The sequence below is a fragment of the Acanthopagrus latus genome, chromosome 8 (genome assembly GCF_904848185.1).
Source record: "Acanthopagrus latus isolate v.2019 chromosome 8, fAcaLat1.1, whole genome shotgun sequence".
Classification (NCBI taxonomy): Eukaryota; Metazoa; Chordata; class Actinopteri; order Spariformes; family Sparidae; genus Acanthopagrus; species Acanthopagrus latus.
Genome location: NC_051046.1, coordinates 8,932,365 through 8,956,612, shown reverse-complemented (window position 1 = coordinate 8,956,612; position 24,248 = coordinate 8,932,365). Strand labels below are relative to the sequence as shown.

General features: G+C 41.0%; 1 protein-coding gene and 1 long non-coding RNA gene across 4 annotated transcripts; one reads left to right on the top strand and one right to left on the bottom strand.

Moving 5' to 3' along the window:
- Window positions 1-8,272: 8,272 nt before the first annotated feature.
- On the bottom strand, window positions 8,273-13,702 carry LOC119023993. The gene is made up of 2 exons (XR_005076378.1): window positions 13,251-13,702; window positions 8,273-9,434 (listed from the first exon to the last, which is right to left on the bottom strand). It is a non-coding gene; the product is annotated as an uncharacterized LOC119023993 (long non-coding RNA).
- nr2f2 (nuclear receptor subfamily 2, group F, member 2) lies at window positions 12,740-23,350 on the top strand. Of its 3 annotated transcripts, none has more exons than XM_037106346.1 (3): window positions 12,740-12,924; window positions 17,801-18,328; window positions 20,591-23,350. In XM_037106346.1, exons 1-3 carry the CDS (start codon window positions 12,885-12,887, stop codon window positions 20,863-20,865), a joined length of 843 nt encoding a protein of 280 aa, XP_036962241.1. In that variant the 5' UTR covers window positions 12,740-12,884; the 3' UTR covers window positions 20,866-23,350. The 3 variants fall into 3 exon arrangements, with proteins under 3 accessions (XP_036962241.1, XP_036962239.1, XP_036962240.1); XM_037106344.1 differs by lacking the exon at window positions 12,740-12,924 and adding an exon at window positions 15,083-16,541 and having other exon boundaries at window positions 17,783-18,328; XM_037106345.1 differs by lacking the exon at window positions 12,740-12,924 and adding an exon at window positions 15,144-16,541.
- Window positions 23,351-24,248: the final 898 nt, after the last annotated feature.

The following is a 24,248-nucleotide window of genomic DNA, read 5'->3' as shown; positions in this document are numbered from 1 at the left end:
ACTACGCCATGTAATTCAAACAACATACATGATCGTTGCGGAATACCTGCAACGGGTGTTCTGAACTTTTGTCTTACGCTCGCTCACAGTTTGATTTGGTTTAGGCACTAAAACTACTTGGTTAGGTTAAGGAAAACATTGTGGTTTGACTTGAGATAATTACGTTACTTCCTGTAACATCAGTTACAGACATACCTAAATTACGCTCCTGACTTCTGGTTTCTCATTGGACACCAGTAGTGTTCTCCTGAATGAAAGTCCTATACTTGTCTACCTCAACCATATATACTCAACCTTGTTCCTTTAAGGACTTTTAAATCTTTATGCTCCTTCTCCTTACGTCTTCCTTTGCAACTATAATAATTACTACAGCAACTAGAGGTTGCAGCCTAAGAAGAAGCATACATATGGTTCATGTGTACATGCTTTCACAGTTGACCAGTATGGTGTTTTTCTGATGGGGACGGTCCAAGAATACAGTATTTAGTTGTGTTACCACTACAGATTTGCCACAATGTTTTATTACATCCACAACCTGCTAGGTTGATTGTTATGATAAACTATGAAGACAGATGCCAGAGAAAAAGGAAACTCTGCTAAAACTAAGCAGCTTAGTCATGAAGCATGTGTTACTCTCCATTTGTAATATTTCAGATTCTTCCCCTTCTCATCTTCCAATACTGTGGGAAAGCAAGGTCACAGCAGTTGAGAATAGTTCCTTAAACTGGCCTTAAGATGTGTATCTTTCTTGGCAATCCTTAGATGGGCCCAGCTATTATGTTGATCTTTCCCCAGAGCGCCTTTTGAATTCATTAGTCCCATAATGCCCATTTGCCATATTTGTTAACATGCTGGGTCACCTGTCTCTGAGCTGTCCACATTGACTGGATCTGCCTTTTCATCGTTGAGAGCTACCTGCCATAATGACCCTGTAATAAAGTGTCATTATCTATCCACCCAGTCTAGTGTACCATGCACAAAGCCACTGGTGGAATCCAGGCCCCATCTAATTCATTTCTGCGGGGTATAAATGTCAGCGTCCTTTTGTGAGGATTACGGACATTCCCACATTAGGGCTGGACTGATTGTTCTATATGGAACGGAGGGAGTGGAATAGAGCGTTTGATTTCAGATAATGTTGAACAAGACAAATGCCACCGGACCGGATGAGGCTTTTTGTCTAAACCTGGCTGCAGACTTGAATCTGAGACTATAACTGTGTCATGGAGAGCTTGAAGAGATGAGAATGACAGTGGTGTGGATTACTCAGTCCGTTATTACAATTTGTCAGGTTTTATGATGTCAGTGACGGCTGGGATTCATCTCCTCAACCTTTTATACTCCACCTCATTGTGCCATCCAAATCTGTTCAAGGTCCTAATTTGTCACTTTGTACATCACTCACTGGGGGGGTTCTTTTAAAACGCATGAATAAATATAGGCCTAATCACGAACTCTCTTTAATCACAAATAATCTTCTTTGTTTTTGAGGGAATGGATGAATGTGATTTTGGCTCTTTGTTCAGCTAGGACTCATTAAACCGATTTATAACTTCCAACATTTGATTAGCATTTTAGGAAAATAATTTGTTACGGTTATTTGTTTAAATCTGTCATTTTGAGCATAAAATCGTCTTTTGAACATGGGTTGTTGAAAGCTGGGTAAATCAGCATTGCACCTGCCAGTGCTGTTAACATACACAAAACACAGATCCTTCAAATGTACAGTATATAGTTTCCAAAGATCATTGCTTTGCCAAACATGTTTAATATCTTGTTCAGTAATTGGTATATTGATTGCTAATGTCATCATGATTTAGTAGAGAGGCAGTCATGTGGCAGATTCAACAATTCAAGGGCCCCTTTGTCCATTCATCAGCACCCCTGATTGGGCCCATGTCATGGTTAGCTGCAGGCCCAGCAGATAAAGATCAGTGGATGATTGGGCACACACATTCTTAACATGGCTGACCCGTGACATCTCAGGGGCAAGCAGGGAGCCTGTCATTATGTGTACAATGCGCCGCTTTCTTCCCTCTTATCTTTGCTGATGACATTGAGAGTTTTTGCATTAACTCATTAACGAAACGACTCATCATTAAAGGCATCACGGAGGCACGGTGCAGCGGCGGTGACACCACACCGCCACTGCAAGCAAGGAATGTGTCCGGGGCTCCTGCAGCCGCACGCTGAGAGCATTAGACCTTCACAGTGCTTTGTTTGAAAATGTGAAGCTGTTCAGACGTGTTCCTAATGTTGTCTTAAACACTGTGTATTTGAATTAATGTCACATCAGACATCAGACCACAGAACGACTTTCAGACAAACCATCCGTTTACAAAGAGTTCATTAGTTGTAGATAATAGGTTTATTGATGTTTAGTAAATAATGATTATGCTTTGTTTATCAATTATAAGGCATTCATGATAAAAGTGTTTGGGTTGCCAGGTCTGATACATCTCTCCTGGCTCTTTGACTCTTACCTGCCAAAGAGGGTTTGCAGAGCGCCTGCAAGAAAACCTGTGTAATAACAACTGTTTAACATTAATAATTGCATATTAGTCTGCTTATTAGTAAGTTAGAAATCTGTGACCCTCATGATGATTTGGTATCATTTAACTACAGACTTAATAGCTTGTAGAAAGTCCAAACTTAATAACACTATTATTACCGAATGCAATTCATAAACAATTGCTGGCTAATTGCTAAATCCTGATTTTTAAAGCATTGCTAAATAGTAAACTTTAACAGGGCCATTAGTTACTATGCTTATTCTTTATATTAAACTCGTAATACAATGTAGTTAATTTGTAATAAGACCTTTATAAGTACTTATAAGACGCCACTTAAGATACTTGGTAAAAAAGACTTTTATTGTAATAAATATGTATTTTCAGTACAGCTGCTAAATGTTCAATATATTTACAAGTATTTACAATTAAGGCATCCATAGTACATATAGTACAAAAAAACCCAAAACAGATCTATAGCTATATATTTATTCACACATAACCACACATATACATACATATATGAATGTGTCTTATTAACATGGTTAGCTATTAATAAGACTCTATAAGTCTAAGTGTCATAGCATCATAAACCTGTAAACTGTTGAGTGTAAGACATTTATTAGAACATAGCTCTTTATAGGCACTTAAGAACGTTAATAGAAGCCTTTGTAATGTTTGTAAAGTTTTTTAATGTTCTTAAGTTTCCTATTACAAATGTCTTATTCTAAACAGTTTATATGTTTATGATGCTTTTATTAACAACTAATGAGAGTAATGGATTCTTTTGAGGTTATCTGCATTAGCAGTTTTGCATTATTTTGATCCAGACATTTATAAGCACTTGTAAGAAACTTGTTAAGTAAACATGTTGTTTATAGACTGCTCAAGAATATTAACAAAAGCCTTGTTTATTTCTAAGAATTGTTTATAATATCATTACAAAGGCTATTATGAGCGTTCTTAAGCATCTATAAGAGTTAACAAGTTTCAAGTATAATGTATAGTAAGAATTATTGTCTAACAATGAATGTGTTTGTAATGTTATTACCTGTTGTGTAGTCTTATTCATACATGGTAATGCTAATAATCATCTTATAAGGGTCTTGAAAGATGAACGAGTTGTTACCACGATGACCTTAACATAAAGCGTTACTGTTAAGCGTTACTTAAATAAACCCTTTCTACAGTGGTATCTTTGCATTATTTTGATTCGGACTTGTATAATTTAATAAGCCTCATAAAACATAATAGGAAGAGGTCTTCATAACACTGTTTAAATTTCAAGCCTGTGTCACTCGATGTACGCCAGCCTACCTTGATGTGTGTTTTCATGTATGTTTGTGTGTGTGTGTGTGTGTGTGTGTGAGCGTGCATTCACAACCGCATGCTTGGTGGATGGGAGTGCTTACGTGCAGCTCATGTGTTAATGCTGTCATTTCCACAGATCAGTCACAGCAGCCTTTTCCTCTGTTGTTTATGGTCGTGTCACCACAATTACAAGAGAGAAGGGGGGCAGAAATAAAGTGTCTGTGAAAGATTGATAGCTTTGGTCTTTAGTTCAATTGTAAATTAGAATAGCAAGTCCCTATGGGATACAAGGGCTCTATTTATGATTAAGAAAGAGCCTCCATAGCAGAGTGCTGGTAGAAAAGTTTGCTCCCTCTCACAAACAGGCAATTAGCTTGATGAAATGGATCTTACTTTTTTTATTTTTTTGCAGCCTGGTTATGTGAACCCATATTATTATGGGCAGCCTCGTAGTTTATGGTATTATTTTCACCTTGAGCTGCAAACAATATGGTGTTTGAGCAAGCTTGTGCTGTTTTCATGCATTTTTTTTTATCACTAGAGCTTAATTTGTGCAGTTCAGAATTATAGAGAGGTATTTATATCATGTGATGAAGGTGGCAAGTATCACACCATCGCTATTTTTTTTGACCGGCTGAGAAACTCTTAAGGGCACATAAATTAAACGAGTACAGGCAAAGCAGATAAGTTTTATTAAGTTGAGTATTTATTTATTTATTTATTTGAACTCATCTCAGCTTTAATTTCACACCAATGATTCATTGCAACCTGCTGCAATTAACGATCATACATTTACTGTATATACAGAATATACTCTATTGCTCACTACTGCTTTTTTGAGAAAAAAACACATCATTTACTTATGTATCCCTGCTTTAGTTCAACTTTTTTTTTTTTTTACATTCATATAATGAGTTCTCATTAGCAATAAAAATATACCGTTTGAGCCGAATGTATTTCCATCTCGCTTGAAAGTTTTCCTCTGGAGAACTTAATCCGCTGTAGACTCACTGCCGTGCCAGTTATACAACCTGACAGCGCAGATCTGTCCTTTTACTGTATGTTTCCTGGAAGGGATCAGTCACACCCTTATTTAACAGGCTTTGGTAGTGTTTCATTCATTGAGGTAAATCCAGATCAAAAAACGGAGCCAGAAGTTAGTATTAGTTAACACTGTGGAGCAGGCTAATGACCTGAAGAGCTGTAAATCCCCCTCTGAAATAAGCTGTGTAAAATATTATTATCTAAACCATTACAGTTTATGGTTTAGTGGCTGAAAAAAATGATCAGACTGCAGATTATTGAAGCAAAAAGAATATCGCTGATTGTACTAGAGTTAGTGGGTGAGCAGGTAGGTGGGTGTACCTACTGTACATACACTATGCACCGAAGAGCACTCGTTGGATGTATAATTGTGTCTGTGGGGGTTTCATCACTTATTCTGCAAGTGCATACCACGTCAGTATGTTAATTAAAGGGGCTCTACGGAACTTCTTTTGTTTTCACTCTATTTCTAAACTAACGCTCGGCAATGTGCATAGTTGCATCCTTTGGACTGGCACAGAAAATCAGTCCCTCACAAAGAAGCCCAGCAGCAAAGGTTCTTGGCAACAGAGAGAGACGGGGCCAAACAAATTCCAGTGTCAGGTTTTCATGTACCTCCTCAATGAGGTGAATCCAGGTAGAAAATATGATTCATTTTAAGATTAAATCACAGAAAAGGGCACTTTAAGGTAAGGCAAGGCAGGATTCAGATGTGGATGTTGTGAAATAAAGGTTTCTGCAGTTCAACATTGTGGTGACCTACCACCTTACTACCAGTACACCTCCGCCCCAGGCCTTTCTTTATTCAATAAATAATGTAATAACTGCAGGTTTCTTTCCTCTTCTGATTTTTTTTTACTTTGCAAGCCAGATTAGGCTTCTCAGCCTCAGACAACGCAGGACGTGTGTGGGCACCTCTCTTTGACGTTTTTTTTTTTTCTTTTCTTGTTTTTTTTGCCCAAGAGCACACACTCCTGCGCCAGCTGTTGTCATGGAAATAACACAAGTTTAAAGCGTTTGTTTTAAGCACAAAGACGGCGGTGATCGTCCACTAGCTTGTCTCTTGCTACTGTTTACACTCAGCTAATAAGTTCATTATTGTTCCTCGCTTTAATCCCTTTTTCTCTGCCTGTGCCAGATGCCACCGCAGCACGGACAACGCTCCGCAGCAGCCACCACGGTTGTTTACAGCTGTTTCATCATGTCGATTGATCCACATGCAGATGCATCTCTTTGAGTTCTATTCACCAAAGCTGATTCAGCCTCAATTTTCTTTAATGGTTATTTCACCATATTGTTAATTGGAGGTCAGCTTCCTGACTTTAGGTGACCGGTTCTTGCCTTATTTTTGTCTGTGTGTGAAGTTAAGTTTGGCATAAAAAAAACATATGCTCTATTTTGAGGTCTGCAGTGTGACTCTGTTGTATGATTTATTTTTCGCGAGTCCCACACAAACACTGCCATTGCCATGTAAATGATATTGTCACTGTCTACAACAAGAGGTAAAAATAAACAGGTGAACAAAACATTTTTCACCTTTTGTTAATTCTGCATCTGCAGTTATGCTGGTAACAAGCACCGTGGTGGCTATCTGAACTCAAACCACCATGATAAACAATTACATAAAACAGCCACTTATAATTTAGGCCATAACTTGTGAGGTCGAGTGGCCATTTTGGAAGAAGATTATGCTTAAAGTCGTATCTGATTATTCAGTTCCATGCTCTTGTTGTTACTGTTAGATAATACTGCATCTCTCACCCAGCTTCTTCTGTGACAAATGGAGGTGGTAAGCAAACAGGATGAGGTGTTTTATTTTGTTGTCGTGTCGCTTGCCAGCGAGCGGAGTTGGTTACGCCTCCTCTTCATGTCTTTACATCTTAACATAAACCCAACATGGATCCTTTATTGATGGAAGCCAGCCGTCATCAGCTGTGATAGTACAGCGCAGCCTCAGAGATAATGAATTGGTCTGACTTAACAGAAAACGTTTACCTGGACGTGGAGTCATCAGTCAGCATCACCTTACTTTTTTATTTGACAGCTGACGCTCAGAAAAATACATGTTTATAGTTGATCATCCTGCTACTGTTCGGCCGAGAATATCTGTTCCTACTTTTCTCTGTGTTGACCTCCGAACTCCTCTGACACGGCTCAGTGGCGGACCTGCCATAACAGTGTTGATCTGTGCTAATATACGCAAATAACATTTTCAAACTTTGATATTTGGTGTTGGTCTGCGGCCATATTCTCATCATTAAAACGTCTTTTCAGAAAACACAGCAAATAAATATACTAATTTTTTTTGTCTTCCTCAAATACCGTAGTGTTTATGAAGTGCAATTGAAATTGTGTGTTTAGAATATGCAACTTCCTAAACGTGCTGACGTGTGGCAATAAACTGCCAAAAATTGTGTGTACCATAGTATCCAATTAGCAGGACTCATAAACTGGAACATTACAAACACATGCTGCTCACTCCTCAGACTGTATTTGAGAGCACAGTAAGTGATGTTTGTTTCTAACCTCTGGTCCACTATCACATGGCCACACATCCCCGAGTCTAAGATTTGGCTCTGATGACATCATCCAGGGAGTATTGACTCTCATGTTGTGGCGCTGTAGAAGCAGCCTCTGCGTACGAGTCCTGGCGAGATGATATAGAAGATGAAGTAACTAAAATCCTGTGCATAAGTGATTCCTGTTATTATTTTTTTTCCATTTTATGGCTTTTCACCTCGAGGTCACACCGGGAAAACCTTCTCTTTTCAGTCGGAGCTTTTCTTATTGTGAAGCTCTTAACCAAATCCCATTCACATTCCCTTTTTTACTCCTTCCATCAGGTTCACAAGGACCATTGATCACACGTGGATCGGTGTGATTGAAAAACCCCCTCAAATGGCAGTATTTGCTATAATACGATATGTTCCATTCACAAATGTTGATTCAGTACCTGTGGAGGTGGAGAGGTGTAGTTAACATCGTCAATATTCACGGGCTGCTGGTTTTGTTCATCGTTGTAAAATTCATGTCTGCGGCACTTTGACAGAGAAACGCTTGCTTGTGTTGAAACATTTCAGCTTGGTTGATTTCTCCAGCCTGCAGTTTTGGGCTAGCACTGATAATAGTGTCAAATGTGAGATGATACTATTGTTAATCATAGTTTTAAATCCAGTTTTTCTTCAAGTTCAGGAAACATGAAGACTGTACTCATAAACTAACACACAGGAAGATGCTGTTATGAAACTATGTAGCATTTCAAGACAGACAGTACCTGCGAGGTCTCGCTAAATCTCAACAGTATTTTTAATACATACAGAAATTCAACAGATACGGAGCTGTAGTGTCACTGTTATCAACCCGTCGTTGTAGAGTTAACAGCATGTCTCATACACTTAAAACAGTAGTTCAAGTTGGAAAAAAAACAAGCTTTATTGGCACATTTACAGTAAGATGTTGTTGTAAAACTGCAAAAGATAAATCAAGTGTACAACATGATGTTCTGTGTAAAGAAAGTCAGTTTAAACACAGTTCATCGGAGCCTTTTCAACTTTATTAGTCATAGATGTGGCAGGTGTAACACTGTAAACTGCAATTATGCAAAGCACCACTCATTTAACCACTATCATTTCAAACAGCAGTTCTTTATTAATCATCTTATAATTGTACATATCACAGGCAAAGTGTTTCCAAAAGTCCAACATCTTGACGGAGGACGGAACACGGCTGGAGGTGTTTTCCCCATCGTGCCGTTCCGTGTCCTTCAAGCTGTACACGAAAATCCTAGGAGTGCAGCGTTTTCACGCGGCGATATCATTTTGAGATAATAAGTAAATCCAATGATAATGACATATTAATGTTGACTATTAAAAAAACAAAACAAAAAAAAACAAGGCTGCCGTTATTACTAATAAATTGTTCTGGCTGAAAGTTGAGAAAATAAACCATACGATCCAACATTAAATAGCTGTAATAGAAAGCTGAAATAAGCCTCTCCTACATCCGCTTGTGTAATGTATCCGTCTCCCACACTGCTACCACATTACACCTTCAGTTACAGTAATTCAATACACTGTCTGCTGCCTTTGGGGCCACATGTGAGCCATGTCTGGCCTCGGGACTGAGTGCTGCCACAGCTTTCACTCTTGTATCTTCTCCCTAACTTTTTTCACTGTCTGAGTACATGAACAAAAAAAAACAAAAAAAAAAACAAAAGAGAAACATGTGAGGCGACTGGACTGCCCACTCTGCCTCTTTAAAAAAGAAAAAAGGGAGGGTAGGTCACACTCAAAGAGACACATCTCACAAGTACAACCGCAGTCTTGTACCGCCGGTCGCTGTGCAGTTCCTCTGGGACAGATGGGGTGTAAGCTGCTTTGCCGAAGGGTACTTCAGCAGTGGTTTCCTGAGGGTTAGAGAGCACTTATCACACAATTCCCCTACCCAGACTTTCCCAGCAAGTCCTCGGAGTTAAACCATTGACCTCCTGGTCATCGCTGCTACAGTGCTGCTGCTGCCGCCTCGAGCAAAACCACCGCGTACACGTCATCTACGCGGGTCTTCAGCAGCCTAAACAACACATCATTTATCATTTCTCACATCGTCTCTGCGTACTACACTTTTGATTAGTTTAACAGCCGCCATTCAAACAACCAGCGTTTACAAATACATTAAGAGCACGCTGGCAGACGGCCTAAAGAGTGATCATTGAGACAAATTGATCCCTATCTGTTTAAATTGGCACTATAATCTATCATTGGCAAATTGAACACAGTGAGCTATCTGGGATCTATTGCCTTTTTAGATAGCGGCCCCCGGGGCACGCAGGGAGTGAGGAAAGTGATCTACAGCGCTGAATGAACTCTTTTATAAAATGGACTCGACCGAGACGAGTATGTCTGCGTATACGAAAAGCACACTTTCACCAAAAGGTGAATATTACACACCTTTTTTTCTCTATATATATACGCACACACAGTCAAATCACTTACACACACACATACTCCCTTTTTTACCATAAGGAGGTGCTAATTGCGATTATGGAATGCAATTTCATTTTTTGTAATTGCCAATAAAACAGAAACAATTTAAAGGACAAGTCATGCTTTTGTTTTTAAAAGTCTGTAAAAGCCAAAGAAAGAAAGAGAGAGGGTCAAGTCAAAAAGAGGCTGTATATTAGATCACACACAGGATGAAAGCCATGTTTAGTTTTTAAAAATCTCTACATATCACTGTTGTGATAATCATTTTGACACAATTATCATAACGTTTATATCATTAAAATGTAAACCCTGATGGGAGCAGCCGTTTCTTTACATTATATTTCCCTGCAATTATCACTCTTCATGAGTCCAACTCCTCGACTAAAAACTTTCATTATGTTTTATCAGCAAATATCCTTCACCTTTAATGAAGCCAAAGGTATGAACAGGACTAATTGATGTAGTTCTTTCTCTTCTTGTTCTTTTTTTTTTTTATTTTTTTATTTTTGTACATCTTTGCAACATCACAACAGCCACTGCAGCAAAATAGACTCCAGATACATTAGAAAAAAAAAAAAACTTTACTTGAGGCTACTGACTGATATTATGCAACGCAGCAGATAAAAATGAGATGACATATGGGGGCACCAGCACCATCAATCAACTGATCTTTATCAAGCAGAGAATAAAAATCATCTGTTGCTGTTTAGAGGGAGTTTTGAACATTTCAGGCATGTTCAGTTTTATATTAGCTGGAACCTGTTGCCTGTTAACAAGTGATCTGGATTGAATCCCAGATAGTTTATATCTTAATTTAAATGGAGTCTATTGTTCCAAAAGTTTCTCCTGTGTTTTTATTTAAATGTATGGCAATTTAGTGTCTGTCCTAAATTCCTCAGTCATCTAATTCAATCAGGCTCTTCAAGTTGATTAGGCTGGTTAACATTTGCTCCTTTGCGGGTCTGGAAGGGTTAATCAGGCCGGGAACTTGGAGACCTCCGGGTCAGTACCAGCTCCCCCCCCCCAATCTGTTGTGAAGGACTTGGTGAAGGCAGAGATAAGATGAAAGTCCACTTTTTTATTCCAGTTTTAACTTCCTCTCTTTTTAACACCAGTGTGAGGGAAGAATGTTTGCTGTCTGACAGACTGTTTGACAGTCTTCCTCTTTTTATCTCTCTTAAAAAAAAAAAAAAAAAAGAAGAAGTCATATGAGTAAATCGTTGACCCCACTTCACTCACTCACGTCCACGATATTCTGGACTCGAACTTGTGTTTTTGGACCCATGTTGGGCCAACCAATCGCAGGTGCACGTGTCGGCTTTAACCTGATACATGAATGAATGAGAGTTTCTTCTTCTTTTTCTCTCTCTCTTCTCTTCTCTTCTCTTCTCTTCTCTTCTCTTCTCTTCTCTTCTCTTCTCATCTCTTCTCTTCTCTTCTCTTCTCTTCTCTTCTCTTCGCACGCCCGTAAATCTCAACTATTATCTGCTCACCATCGATTAATTTAACTGCACTTATCCCGATCAGCACATCTCCACTCCTGTGTTCCAGAGCGTGTGCTTTTGTTTTACTAACAATAATAAAGTGATTCAGTCCTCTCTCCCAGCCGGCTGCACGGAGGAAATCGTTAAGGATCCTGCTATTTGTGTGTGATCAGTAAATATTTAGTACAAGGCGACATCCTCTGTCTCGTCTTAATCGATACTGGGGTCCCCGTTGGGCAGCGCTATTGTTGTGCAGTGTGCGAGGGGCTTGCTGAGCCATATAGTGCTGTATTTTTTTATTTTTTTGTATCCTCTTGCTTTTGGAAGGGAGGAGAACAACCACTAATCACACGGAGGAAACTTTAAAACCTGGGAAATAAAGAACTGCAGCACACAGACTTCTTGGGGTGGTGGTGCTGGTGGTGGTGGGTGTTTAATAGCGAATCAATCGTGCTGGTGAGGAAATGTTTGAGCGTGGAAAATAAAATAAATAAATACGTAAAAAAGGTTCCCAATTGTTCAACCCAGTATAGATTTACGCGAGGTTAATTGAGGCGATTATCATTTCTTATATTGCCTCAATTCTTTTTTTTTTTTTTTTTTTTTAAATACTCTGCATAATGTATAACAGCAGCGAGAGAGAAAACAAATACATATACATTATTAATTAGCCTGGTTGATCTTTATTTTTTATTACAATATTTTAATTTAACAATTATTAATATTGATTACACCCAAATAAATTATGCTGATGATAATAATAATCATATGTTTTTATAAGCTCCACTTAAGCGTCTTTATTTGACATTAAAAATCACAATTTAGATATATATTTTTTTTAATTTCAGCTCTGATCACGCGTCGTGCAGCGTCTTTCCCTCCAATCTCCATATAATTTCTAATGTAAAGAATCTCTCAGTGCATTGCTCGCCACACTTAAAGACAGGTGTCTGTTCTGACTGCACCCCCCCTCCTTCCCCTCCCTCCCTCCCTCCCTCCCCTCCTTCCCTCCCTCCCTCTCTCTCGTAAGCCCACACAAAGCAGCGGCGGCGTGCGAGCGCGTTTTGGCCACATTTACTGTATGGAGAGGAAAAAAGGCGCACAGGATCTCTCGCCGCTCGCTGTAACAAAAAAAGAAAAAGAAAAAGAGAAAAACAAGCGTCCTTATCATCTCCACAGTGCGGTCAAATGATCCTCCATCCTCGGGACGGCACGTCAACTTATATTTCCAATTGCCTCGCCTCCATCAACACATAACGTGAATCAGTTTTGGGTTTTGGGTTCCGGCTTCCTTCTCCAAAGTTTTCGCATGATCATCAGACATTGCAGTTTTCCAATAAAACAGCGTGCTGCTGCTGTTTTGAGCTTTTTTTTCCTTTTTTTTTTTTTTTTTTTTTAAATTTTTAATTTTTTGTGTGTGTTTGATCTCAGGTCTTGTTGGAGGAAAGGGGGACTCTCTGCCAGGTTCAATCTGAGCACTGTGTCGAAAAGAGGAAGACTAAATATATTCTGAATAACACACAGAGAGAAAGAGAGAGAGACAGAGAGAGAAGATGCATCCCGCTACGGACGAGTCAGCATCGTATGCATTTGGTAGGTTTTTGTCGCTATAAGAAACCCTTCCTGCCTCACTCGCACTTATCAAATCACTCATGAGTAATTTTGCAGTAGTAGTTGGGCTTTGTTGGTGGTCGTCATTCTGAATTATCACTCGGTCTTAATAAGGCGAGGATAAAGTGATAAAGAGTCGCGTATTGAATGCGCAATGCTGGTATCGTATCTGTGCTGTCTGCAGCAGTCCGTGCCTTTTTTTTTTTTTTAATTTATTTTTATTTCAGCCTCATTAAAAACAACACGTAATTCACAACAGATGAATGGAGCTGATTTATCCTCATGAAGTGTTCAAAATGTATACTCACCGATGCTGAAGCAGAGAGCCGGGTCCCCCACGGTTGGAGCGTGATACCTCGCGATGTTACACATATATATATATTATTTTTTTTATTTATTTACAGACCTCTCCACCTTCACGGGGATCTGTAAATAAAAATTAAAGATAAAAAAAACAGAGAAAATAGTCATGCAGACGAACTGTAATTGGGCTAATTTGTTTTAGAATAAAGACATAATTGGTGTAAAATGAACCACCGCTGGGACTGTCTGAGGTGGCGAGAGAGAAGAGGGGGGAAAAAAAAAAAGAAAAGTAAATCCAACTTTGGCAACTCTCAGAGCCTCGCCGTCCAAGTCATGTAAAACACAATTTAAACAAACAAGTCACCAGTTTTTTAAAAAATGCCGCTCGTTAGTTTTGGGTTCGATGCGGGAGACGAGACTGAAGCAGTTTCCGCGTCGGATGGCTCCTCTAAATTGAATCTCGTGTTTCTTTTTTTTTTTTTTTTTTTTTTTTTTTTTCCTTTTTTTTTTTTTTCGAAGGCGAAGAGTTTTCATACGCTAGGGGGCAGCCATATACTGTAATACATCCTGGGACAATGCATGCTGCTGCTCTCCATAGACTCTCACACAGCTCCATAGGCTTACAGGTTCATCTATATGGCTGCCGTGAAGTTTTCTATTTTACCTGAGGTTCAAGTTTGAAAGCCTCAGGGCAATGAGTAAAACAAATACAAAAAGTTCTAATATAAGACTTAAAAAAAAAAAAAAGATTAACCCCAGCTACTGTAACCCACCGCTGACCCCGTTTGTCTTCTTTCTACATGCACGGCATCCTCCACTGTGCTCGTCATTATCACACACTGTAGATTATCTTTATTATAGGGGGGCAACATCTGTCAGACATTAGCAGGTATCTGAGAGCACACACCGCAACAAACGAGCTTTACTTTTTATTGTGTTGTTTATCAGGAAGAGCGGGCTTAAAAAACGTCCATCCTCACCTTTAACGTGAGGGGCATGGCCTTTAACCTCGCGTGACTTCTGTGTTTTAATGTAGTTCCTATTTAAAGCTGTAGTCGCCTCACGTTTTTCTCCGACCACATCCAAGGGCCAACACCCCCCCCCACCGCCCTCTCTCTGACTCTTTGGGACCCCACATTTTGGCCTTTTCTGACCTGGTGGTGAGGTTTGGAGGAATATTTGTGGCCAAGGAGGGGGGGGGTTAGGAGGCTACGGGGGATGCCCTGGATGATGTCAGCAGCCCCTATCATAACATTTTTATAAGAGGTGTGGATTGTGATGAATGGTACCTCGGTGGGATGAGAGGCACTGATGTGTGTGTTCAGCATGGCCGAAGTGAAGGAAGTTGGACTTAACGTGAATGTGTTGTTGTCTTCTCAATGTTCGTCCTTTATAATGTCTTCATCTGGAGTCATATTTCCTCCTGTATGTTGTCTTGTGTGTTGTGTTCAGCTGCGTCTTGCACGTCCTACATACCTACACGATAAAGATTAGGGGCACAACAATGGCTGGTTTTATTCCAATAAGCATTTGCCACAAAATGATATTTTCCGCGCACTGCAACACGATGTGAAGACGAAGAAGAAGAATTGAAAATGAAAATGCATTTATTTATTATTTTTGCACGGTGAGAATAGCCGTGTAGTTAGAATAAGAGTGACAAGAAATGATTCCTGCTTTTTTTTTTTTTTTTTTACCTCCCCCCCGCCCCCACCTCCCTCCCTGAAAAACGTCTCCTTTTAGGACCAAGCGGCCCTCTCGACCTCCGAATGCTGGCTCTGGCAAGGTACCAAGTAGCACAAGTGCCGACTAGCCAATGGGGTTCAGGGGGAGGTCCCTGAGCTCTGACCAGTCAAACACACTCTCCTTCCTTATATGGCAGCCGATCTCCATGGTAACGTGTGCTAAGTTGCAGCAGTCGTGTCAAAGTTCACTATATAGAGAGCTCAGTGAGCTGATCAGAGAGAAAGCATTCTGCCAGCCCGGCTCCTACCAATCGCAAATCACTTCCTAACCTCCGCCTTTTTAACATATTTGATCACTTTGATTCTCTACTCCTTTTTTCCCTATTATTTTTCGGTCCACGGAGGAGGTTTTGCAGGTTGTGATCCTTGTTTTTTTTTTTTTTTTTGGTTTTTGGTTTTTTAGTGCTTTCGCTTTTTTTTTGGTGGTGGTGGTGGTTGGTTGGTTGGTTGGTTGGTCGGTTCGGGGGGAGAAGAGAGTTTGTCTTCATATTCCAGAGCTCCTCCAGAAAAAAAAAGAGAAAACATTTGGCTTCAGCTTGCGCGCTCGCTGGCGCTACCTCACAGGAAGAAAAGGGAAGAAGACGCGATTTTTTTTTTACCCAGTTGGTGATTTTTTTTCTTCAAGACTTGTGCTGGAACTTGATAGTAGCTGCTTACCAGTGTTGTGTGTGCTCCACCAATTGTTGTATGCTGCTCGCAGGGCTCGGTCTCCACCAAACCTGCTCCATCCGTCCACTGACTAGTCCATGCTACCTCGGTTGGTGATTTTTTAATATTTAGACTACCTTTCCCATTGATGGGTGTGCTGGATGGCTGACTGTAAGCGCCCCTGGACTTGGCCTTTAAGCGCAAGGCAGCGACTCAGCTCGCCATCGCATCAGTTTTGAAAACGTGCTTCGCAACGTCCTTCCAACAGCAATAAATCGACAGTTTTTTTTTTTCCTCGGGAGATCCAGAGTGGATTCATCGTAGGCTAGATTTGACATTTGTGTGTGTGTCCCCCGGCTGTTAATCACAGTTTACCGCGATTTCCTTGAGACATTCTTCCACCGCGACACCAAAACGGCAGACAAAAAGTTTCTTTACGTTGACTGATAGATATGGCAATGGTAGTGTGGAGAGGCTCCCAGGACGATGTGGCTGACACCCAAGGCACCCTTTCCTCGCAGACCCAAGGAGGACTATCTCTTCCCACCCCTCAACCAGGCCAGTTGAATCTGACAGCCTCTCAGGTCGCCCCTCCGACCCCTCAGACTCCGGTCCAGGGACCCCCGAACAACACACAGTCCACGCCGACGAACCAGACGACGCAGCAGTCGGAGAAGCAGCCGCAGCACATCGAGTGCGTGGTGTGCGGGGACAAATCCAGTGGCAAACACTACGGCCAGTTTACTTGCGAGGGGTGCAAAAGCTTCTTCAAACGGAGCGTACGACGGAACCTCACTTACACATGCCGTGCCAACAGGAATTGTCCAATCGACCAACACCACCGCAATCAGTGTCAGTACTGCCGCCTCAAAAAATGCCTTAAAGTCGGCATGAGACGGGAAGGTAGCTATTGGGACTTTTTGATTCTTTATTCGTGTGTGTGTGTGTGTGTGTGTGTGTGTGTGTGTGACTGTGCGTGTACTACTGCTTATTTTTCCAGACATGAAATCATGTTATGTCGCCCTCCTTCCAACCACCACCACCACCTCCTCTTCCTCCTCCTCCTCCTCCTCCTCCTCCTCCTCCTCCCCGTAGCCTCAGCCTGTGTCTCCCCTCCCGACAGCTCCCTCTGTGCGGCTCGAGCACGCCATGGAGCCGCTCTCCGCTGTGGTCGAGACGGGTCCTCGCTGGATCTCTTCTCCTCCCCCCCACCTCCCCTGCTTTTTTCTTTTTTTAGCGCTGCGTTACAGTATCCAGCTCCGGCGCAATCATAGCCGTGCATTATTATTATTATATGTATATAAATTTTACCAAATGAGAGCCTATCGAATTTGAAACATCCAGATACATGTGTGCCGAATAGATGGCACGACGTAGCCTCCCTCTCCTGCGCTATTATGGCGAGTATCGAATTAAGAGATAGCGTGTTCGGAGCTGCATCTCCAACATCCTACCCTGCAGTGCCTCTCCCCCTCTTCATTGTGTCTCAAAAACACTGGACACCGGCTCCAATTGCGCGCACCGAGCGCGAGAATTATTATAATTTTTTATAAATTTTTTTTAAAATTTGAATATCGTGTCGGAAAAACAGGCCCCCCGCATGTATGTGTAAAAGCGAGATGAATTGCTGAGTCGGTTAAGGGTTAAACATGCGAGGTCTCCCTTTGCCCCTCTTTGTGTTTTCCCCCTTCACGTCCGGCTCGTGTTGCTTGTTGCCGAATAACATCATTTTCTTTAAAAGAAGGAGAAGAAAAAGAGAGCTCGGCACATGCGTTAACAGAACGTGTTTAAAAGCGCATCTCTGCTGTTCCACCGCACGGTTAGACTCACTACAGCCCCATTATTAACAATGCAACCTGTCTTTTTTTCCCCCTAACTCACATGCTAACATAATGTATGTGTGAGTGTGTGTGTGTGTGTGTGTGTGTGTGTGTGTGTGTGTGTTGATGTTGCATAGCAAACATGCTGTGTGTCATATATCCTCCTAACGTGCAAAGCCTCTTTTTTATTCAGCAGCTCTGCGTGTACATATATATGTGTGTATATATGTATTTTAAAGACAATAATAATGTGTAATATCTGACAGCTGCTGTCTCCATGTTCTGTGTGATTGTTCTGTAGAATTCAGGCTTCAATATCTGTAGTTTCTCTTTTTACTGCAGCCGTGCAAAGGGGACGGGTGCCACCCACACAGCCACACCACGGTCAGTTCGCCTTGACAAATGGAGACCCGCTGCACTGCCATTCCTACTTATCCGGATATATCTCTCTTCTGTTGAGAGCGGAGCCCTACCCGACGTCCCGGTATGGCAGTCAATGCATGCAGCCCAACAACATCATGGGCATCGAGAACATTTGTGAACTAGCAGCCAGGATGCTCTTCAGCGCCGTGGAGTGGGCCAGGAATATTCCCTTCTTTCCAGACCTTCAGATCACCGACCAGGTGGCTCTGCTGAGGTTGACGTGGAGTGAGTTATTTGTGCTCAACGCCGCGCAGTGCTCCATGCCCCTGCATGTGGCTCCTCTCCTGGCGGCGGCTGGCCTTCACGCCTCCCCCATGTCCGCGGACAGAGTGGTGGCCTTTATGGACCACATTAGGATCTTCCAGGAACAAGTGGAGAAGCTGAAAGCTTTGCACGTTGACTCTGCCGAATATAGCTGCTTAAAGGCAATTGTGCTCTTCACCACAGGTAAGACAATAAGACGGTGCCACCCTACAAGAATGTCACTCACATGCACTCACACACACTGACATGAGCCAGATCAACGCTGACCTAAATAGAGCCACAGTGGCACACAGGGGTTGTTGATGTCCCTCACATGAACACATGCGTAAACGTCCGGCCATGCTGCCGTCATGGTCAGGGTTTGTTTTGTTTTTTGTTTTGTTTTTTCAGACAGGGGCTTTAGGCTCCAAAATTATAAAAACCCACTTGATTAATCAGGTGGTTTATCACACACACACACACACACACACACACACAGGGCTGATCTGGAAAATCGTGGCATGACCACGCAAGAGATTTTTTAATTAAATTGACAACCAAAACAGAGGGAGAGTGCAGCGAGACATCACAACATAATCTCGAGTTAAATAAGACTGATAACTTCACAATAATTGCCTCAAGCGTCATAAAACCTGAGCTGTTAAAAAACAGTGTTGGAGAAAAACCCCAATAAGCTCGCAGATGAATTGGAACACTCTGATTTTTTTTCTTTTTCTTTTTTTTTTCTTTTCGCCATTTATCAATGTGTGTACACCCCACGTCTTGTTTGTAGGGAATGACAGATATAAATGATGTCAGGCTCCGAGGGGGAGGGGAATAGAAAAAGAAAGACAAGCCTAATGTCCCATTTGCACACAGTAAAAGCAACGCGCAGGTTTCAACGCTCTCTTGTCATTTAAGGGGGTTGGTGGTGGTGGTGTTGGTGGTGGTGCTGGTTGAGTGGGGAGGGGGGGGAACAGGCAGACAGAGCAAGTCCGAGACAAAGCATAGCTACAGAAGCCATGCACACCCCTGTGATAGGAAATATGTCAGTATCTAACTGCATTGTGTGGCAGCGAGCAGTGACAGCAGGGGCGGCTTTAATTCTTATTTTCGCAGAAATATTCTGTGCGCATTTTGTGCGCACTCAAGGCGTCTCTGGACCTGCTCCAGAACTAGGTCATGACCCGAGCCTGCCTGCTATTTTGTTACATTAGCTACACCATTATAAGGAGATACAATAATAATAATATTTTTCAGAAAGGAGATTTACAAGGTTTCACCGTTAGACTGAGTGCACGTCTTTGATATAATATCATACCTGCGAGCCATCAGCCTTGTGTTTCATTTGAGCTGTAGCAGCCCACCATTGTCGCCGCGGCTGCGGCTTGTTAGCCCATTCTAGAGAGGAGCAAAAAAACATCATATTACAGGTCATTGAATTTTATTATTAAAGCCTTTATGGAGCCACGGTGAGCTTAATTTGTCTCCTCCATACCTGAGACCCGCAGGCTCGAACACGAGCCTCGCGCTGTGTCTTGAATGACAGGCCTTTCTTTTTGCTACTTTGGTGGTTCGCTTGTTGTCGTGCATAAACTTTACAAACTTAACCAATGCGCGTACAAGCGCGTTTTTTTGGCACATAATCAGCTGCCGCCCACATGCAAGCAGCGCAGATAGTGATTATGCGTCTCTGGTGGTGTAGTATGACGGCAGCTCCGTAGGCTATGGACCCTTTTTTTTCCAAGCTAAATCTCTGCTCACTAAAGGTCAGTAGGTCTCCCTGTCTTTCCCTCTCTTCCTCCCTCCTCCCCTCTCCCTCCCTCGCTCCCCCCGTCCTCCTCCTCCTCGCTCTCCCTCCGACTGTGAAAGACAGGGCCCATCTAAAACACAGTCTTTAGCTATGAATATGCTTAATTATTTAGCTGACTTTTAAGTGGCTTTATCGAGGGAAATAACCGAGAGGTAACAAGCGATATAAAAGCTGAGGAACACCGAATCAAATCACACGTGAAGCAGTTTCCTGACAAAATTCAAGTTTTACTTTATTTATGTACGTGTATTTTTTTACCCATCCCAAAACAATCACATATAATTGTTGAAGAAAAAGAAGTGAGGAGATTTATATTTTTTAAATCAATGGTGCGGTGATTACGCGCCTAGCGCGATTTTTTTTTTATTTTTTTATCAGACTGCAAGTTGACATTAAACAATTCTCACACACTGAAAAATACGTGCTCTAGTTATTTATGCAAACAAGGCTCGAGGCAAACAAACCCCACGTTGACATCCAATAGGATCAGACTCATTTCCTAAAATAATTGCTTTTTTTCTTTTCTTCTAAATTTGACAGGCTATCAATTTCCGCCAGTGTATCGCCACAGTGGGAGTAAAAAAAACTCCTAGTGAGAGAAACACTTTAGGCTTCACTTTATTAATGTTTATTTGCTTTCCCTCCCCTCTCAGATGCTTGTGGCCTCTCAGATGTGGCCCATGTGGAAAGTTTGCAGGAGAAGTCCCAGTGCGCCCTGGAGGAATATGTCCGGAGCCAGTATCCCAACCAGCCAACACGGTTTGGGAAGTTGTTACTCCGCTTGCCTTCCCTCCGCACAGTCTCCTCCTCGGTCATAGAACAGTTATTTTTCGTCCGATTGGTAGGTAAAACCCCAATTGAAACTCTCATCAGGGATATGTTGCTTTCGGGGAGCAGTTTTAACTGGCCTTACATGTCAATTCAGTAAACCAAGAAGGAGACGAACAAACAAAAGGTGGGGTTGTGTGGGGGGGAGGAGGTGGGGGGGCTGCGAGACTACAATGATTATAGCTGCTTTTGTGGAAGGAATAAAAAACCCAACCGGCTGTTACACGGGGCTGGCTTTCATGAAGAAAGACATTGACGTAAATGACTGTGAATTCCCCCCCTTACTCCAAAAAAAAAAAAAAAAAAAAAAAAGAAAAGAAAAAAAAATTGAGACATCCACTGAACTTTCAAAATGGCAGATACGTGCTCCCAGTGTTCATGCAGGACAACCTGCTTCGATTCATTTTTTTTTTAATGAAAGAAGAAAAATGAGGAAAAAAAACGGATGTGGGGACTTTGTCGAATCCTCGTTTAAGGAAAAATTTAAGTATTAAGTGCATTTAAAAATGATAAATTTGGGTAAAAAGAAAAAAAAACTGGAGAAAGGGAAAATGCGGATACAAACGTGAATTTTTTCTTTTTTCTCAAAGATGACTTGTCCTGTGTCCATGTATAGCTGTGTTTTTGTACTTTCTTTGTTCCTCCTTTCTGGTTCCAAACCGGCCTTTTGTGATTTCTGTAGTACAGGTGGTTGTTATTTTCTAAGACGATGATTTTATTTTGAAAAAAAGGTGAAATAATGTTTAAAAAAAAAAAGTTCTAAAAAGAATTAAAACCACAGCAATAGGAGTATAGGCTTATAATCTAGGCTTAATGCTGCAAGCGCACTTATATTCTTAGGATGACCAATACCATCTGGGGAGAAAAAAAGGGAGGTTTTTAGAGTTCATGTTCAACTTTATGACCTTTATGAAACTTTTTTCTTTTTTTTCTTCCTTTTTTTCTTTACTAATATGAAGTTACAGGATCAACTTTTGTTTCCCAAAAATTCTTAGCCGACAAAAATAAATAAATAAATAAATAAAATAAAGTCTTCCCCATTTCATTAACTTCTGAATATCTGGCACCAGTCCCCCGCCCCCCACACCAACCCAACCCTTCCTCTGATTGGACACAATTTAAAATAATCCTACAAGTTGTCTCAACCTGCTTGTCATCTGAGACAGGTTGCTCTCCGAGTGCGTCATCTGCGCCACCTCGCAACTGCACCGGAAGTTTCAACTGAGATGTCTTTTTTGTTTGTTTGTTTTTTTCTCTAAATTGGAAGAGGTCAAGGGTCATAAAAGTTTGAAGCCTAGCCCGAGTAATGTTTAATAGCAGTATTATTAAAGACGTCCCCCTGAAAATGTCACCCTTTATTCACTTCAAGCATTAAGTGCCTGACGAGCATGATGTGATTTCTTATCAGAACGATGTTAAAAAGTAGGCCTGCAACATTTCTCTTTTTTTCTTTTTTTTTGGGAGGGGGGGGGAACACAATTAGATTTTGAAGAAAAACTTCAGTCGTGTTGTTCCACTTGAGGAAGAAAAACACCGATTAGAGGCAGTATTCTTGTAAATATAGGTCAATTCATTTCAACGAGTTTTTTCCTTTATACAAAGTATATGTGATTAAGAAAAATCTGTGGTTGCCATTTTTTTTCTTTCTCTCGGTAATACAACGTCTTCAAAATTGAGTGGCAGACTTAGCTAGTAGCACTGAAAGTTATGTTTTTAAATGTATATACATATTACTACGAAAAATGTTTTCTTTTTCATGTATATTTAGACTGTGAATGCATGGCCACAGGTCGCTAACCTATTTTACCTTTGATATATAAATGTAAATGTTTTCTCTCTCTCTTTTTTGACTGTATAGATATAATCTGTGCATTCAGTACACTAGCCCTTGTATTTAAAAAGAAACAAAAAAAGTGGAAAAAGAACAAGTGAAACGATCGTTCATTATTAGGCTACAGACTTTAAAAACAGGGTGAGCAGGTTTTGGAGAAGGAAAAAAAAGAGGAGCTGATATTTTAACTTTAGTGTTATTGCTCCTTCCTTTTTTTTTCTTTGGGTCTTTTGACAGGTGCCGTGGGTGTGCGTGAGAGAGAGAGAGCGCGCGTGCGTGCGCGCACGTGTGTATGTGTGTGTGTGCGCGCGTGTGTGTATTTGGAAGCTAGCAATTTTGTTCCTTGTTTCGAGGCTTTTCTTCAACACACACAACAACAACAACATCAACAACAACAAAAAAAGGAAACACCATGTTGTGGTTGAATTAAAAGGGATCACTGATTGAACACTGATCTTTGGCTGTTCGTGGCCACATATGGACCAGAGAATGATACATGATTGTAATTATGAACAGTTTAAACTGACCCACGTTTTTATATAAATATATAAAAATATATGACTGCAGGGTATTGATAACGTATAGATACTTTTTTTATGATTATTATTATTATTAATTGCAAGTGATATATGTGAGTGTGTGTGAAAGTTTATAGTTGAACACAATTCTTGTTTGTTTGTGTTAGCTTATTGTAAACAAGCATTCTGCTGTAAATTTGTTCTTGGTATTAAATTATAATTTATGAATTTGAAAACACAAAGTTTTTCCATGTTTTTATTTTTTGCCTCACACACACACACAAATGCGTGTGAACCCTGTGCTTTGCTGTGTGTGAGTGTGTGTGTGTATGTGCGTGTGTGTGTGGGTGAGTTTGGGTGTTTGTGTGTGGTCGAGTTGGTTGGGTGTGTGTGTGTGTGCGGGTGTGCGGGTGGAGGTGGAGGGGTGGGGGGTACTGGAGTCAATTTGCTGTGGCGGGATGTTGCCCTTTTGCCCCATGAAAGTGATTAATGAATTTCAAAATAATTAATCAATCAGCCAACAGGCTGCGCTCAGCGCCTTCACTTCTTTTTGGGCTCCAAGGTTTCAGATTATTTACTGTGAACGACGCGGATCAGTATTTTAAACAACGCATTGACGGGCTGCTGTGTGTTTAACATCAGAGACGAGGGGTTGTTATAATAACGTTTTCTAACTGTGGACCCTCTTTACGCGGGACCGTAGAGGGGAAAAACCCAACTCTTCTTCTTCTTCTTCTTCTTCTTCTTCTTCTTCTTCTTCTTCTTCTTCTTCTTCTTCTTCTTCTTCTTCACCGCGTTATATTTGCGGACAGTTTTCACCTTTGGACGCTCACATAAATATTAATGCGGTGAATCCATACAGCACATCAGACATATTACCGTCTCGATATTGAATAAGGGGGGAAACAAGTTGTTAAATTATATTCTCTTATTTCCAATAACTGGCTGGTCTTTGCGTCATTACGCTCTATGTTTATTTTCCCAGCTGCATCACCATCGCTCCTAGAAAGTCCCTGAACGCCACATTTGTCTGAACTTTTTTCCTTTTCCAGACAAGTTTGATATGATGTTTTTGATTTTTTTTTTTTTTTTTTTTTTTTAATGACAGTTATTTACACGCGTGTTATTGTGATG

Coding starts and splice junctions, on each gene's coding strand:
- nr2f2 (XM_037106344.1), top strand. CDS start 16,091: ATGGCAATGGTAGTGTGGAGAGGCTCCCAGGACGATGTGGCTGACACC. Junction 16,542..17,782: donor AGTCGGCATGAGACGGGAAG/GTAGCTATTGGG, acceptor CAATATCTGTAG/TTTCTCTTTTTACTGCAGCC. Junction 18,329..20,590: donor AATTGTGCTCTTCACCACAG/GTAAGACAATAA, acceptor CTCCCCTCTCAG/ATGCTTGTGGCCTCTCAGAT.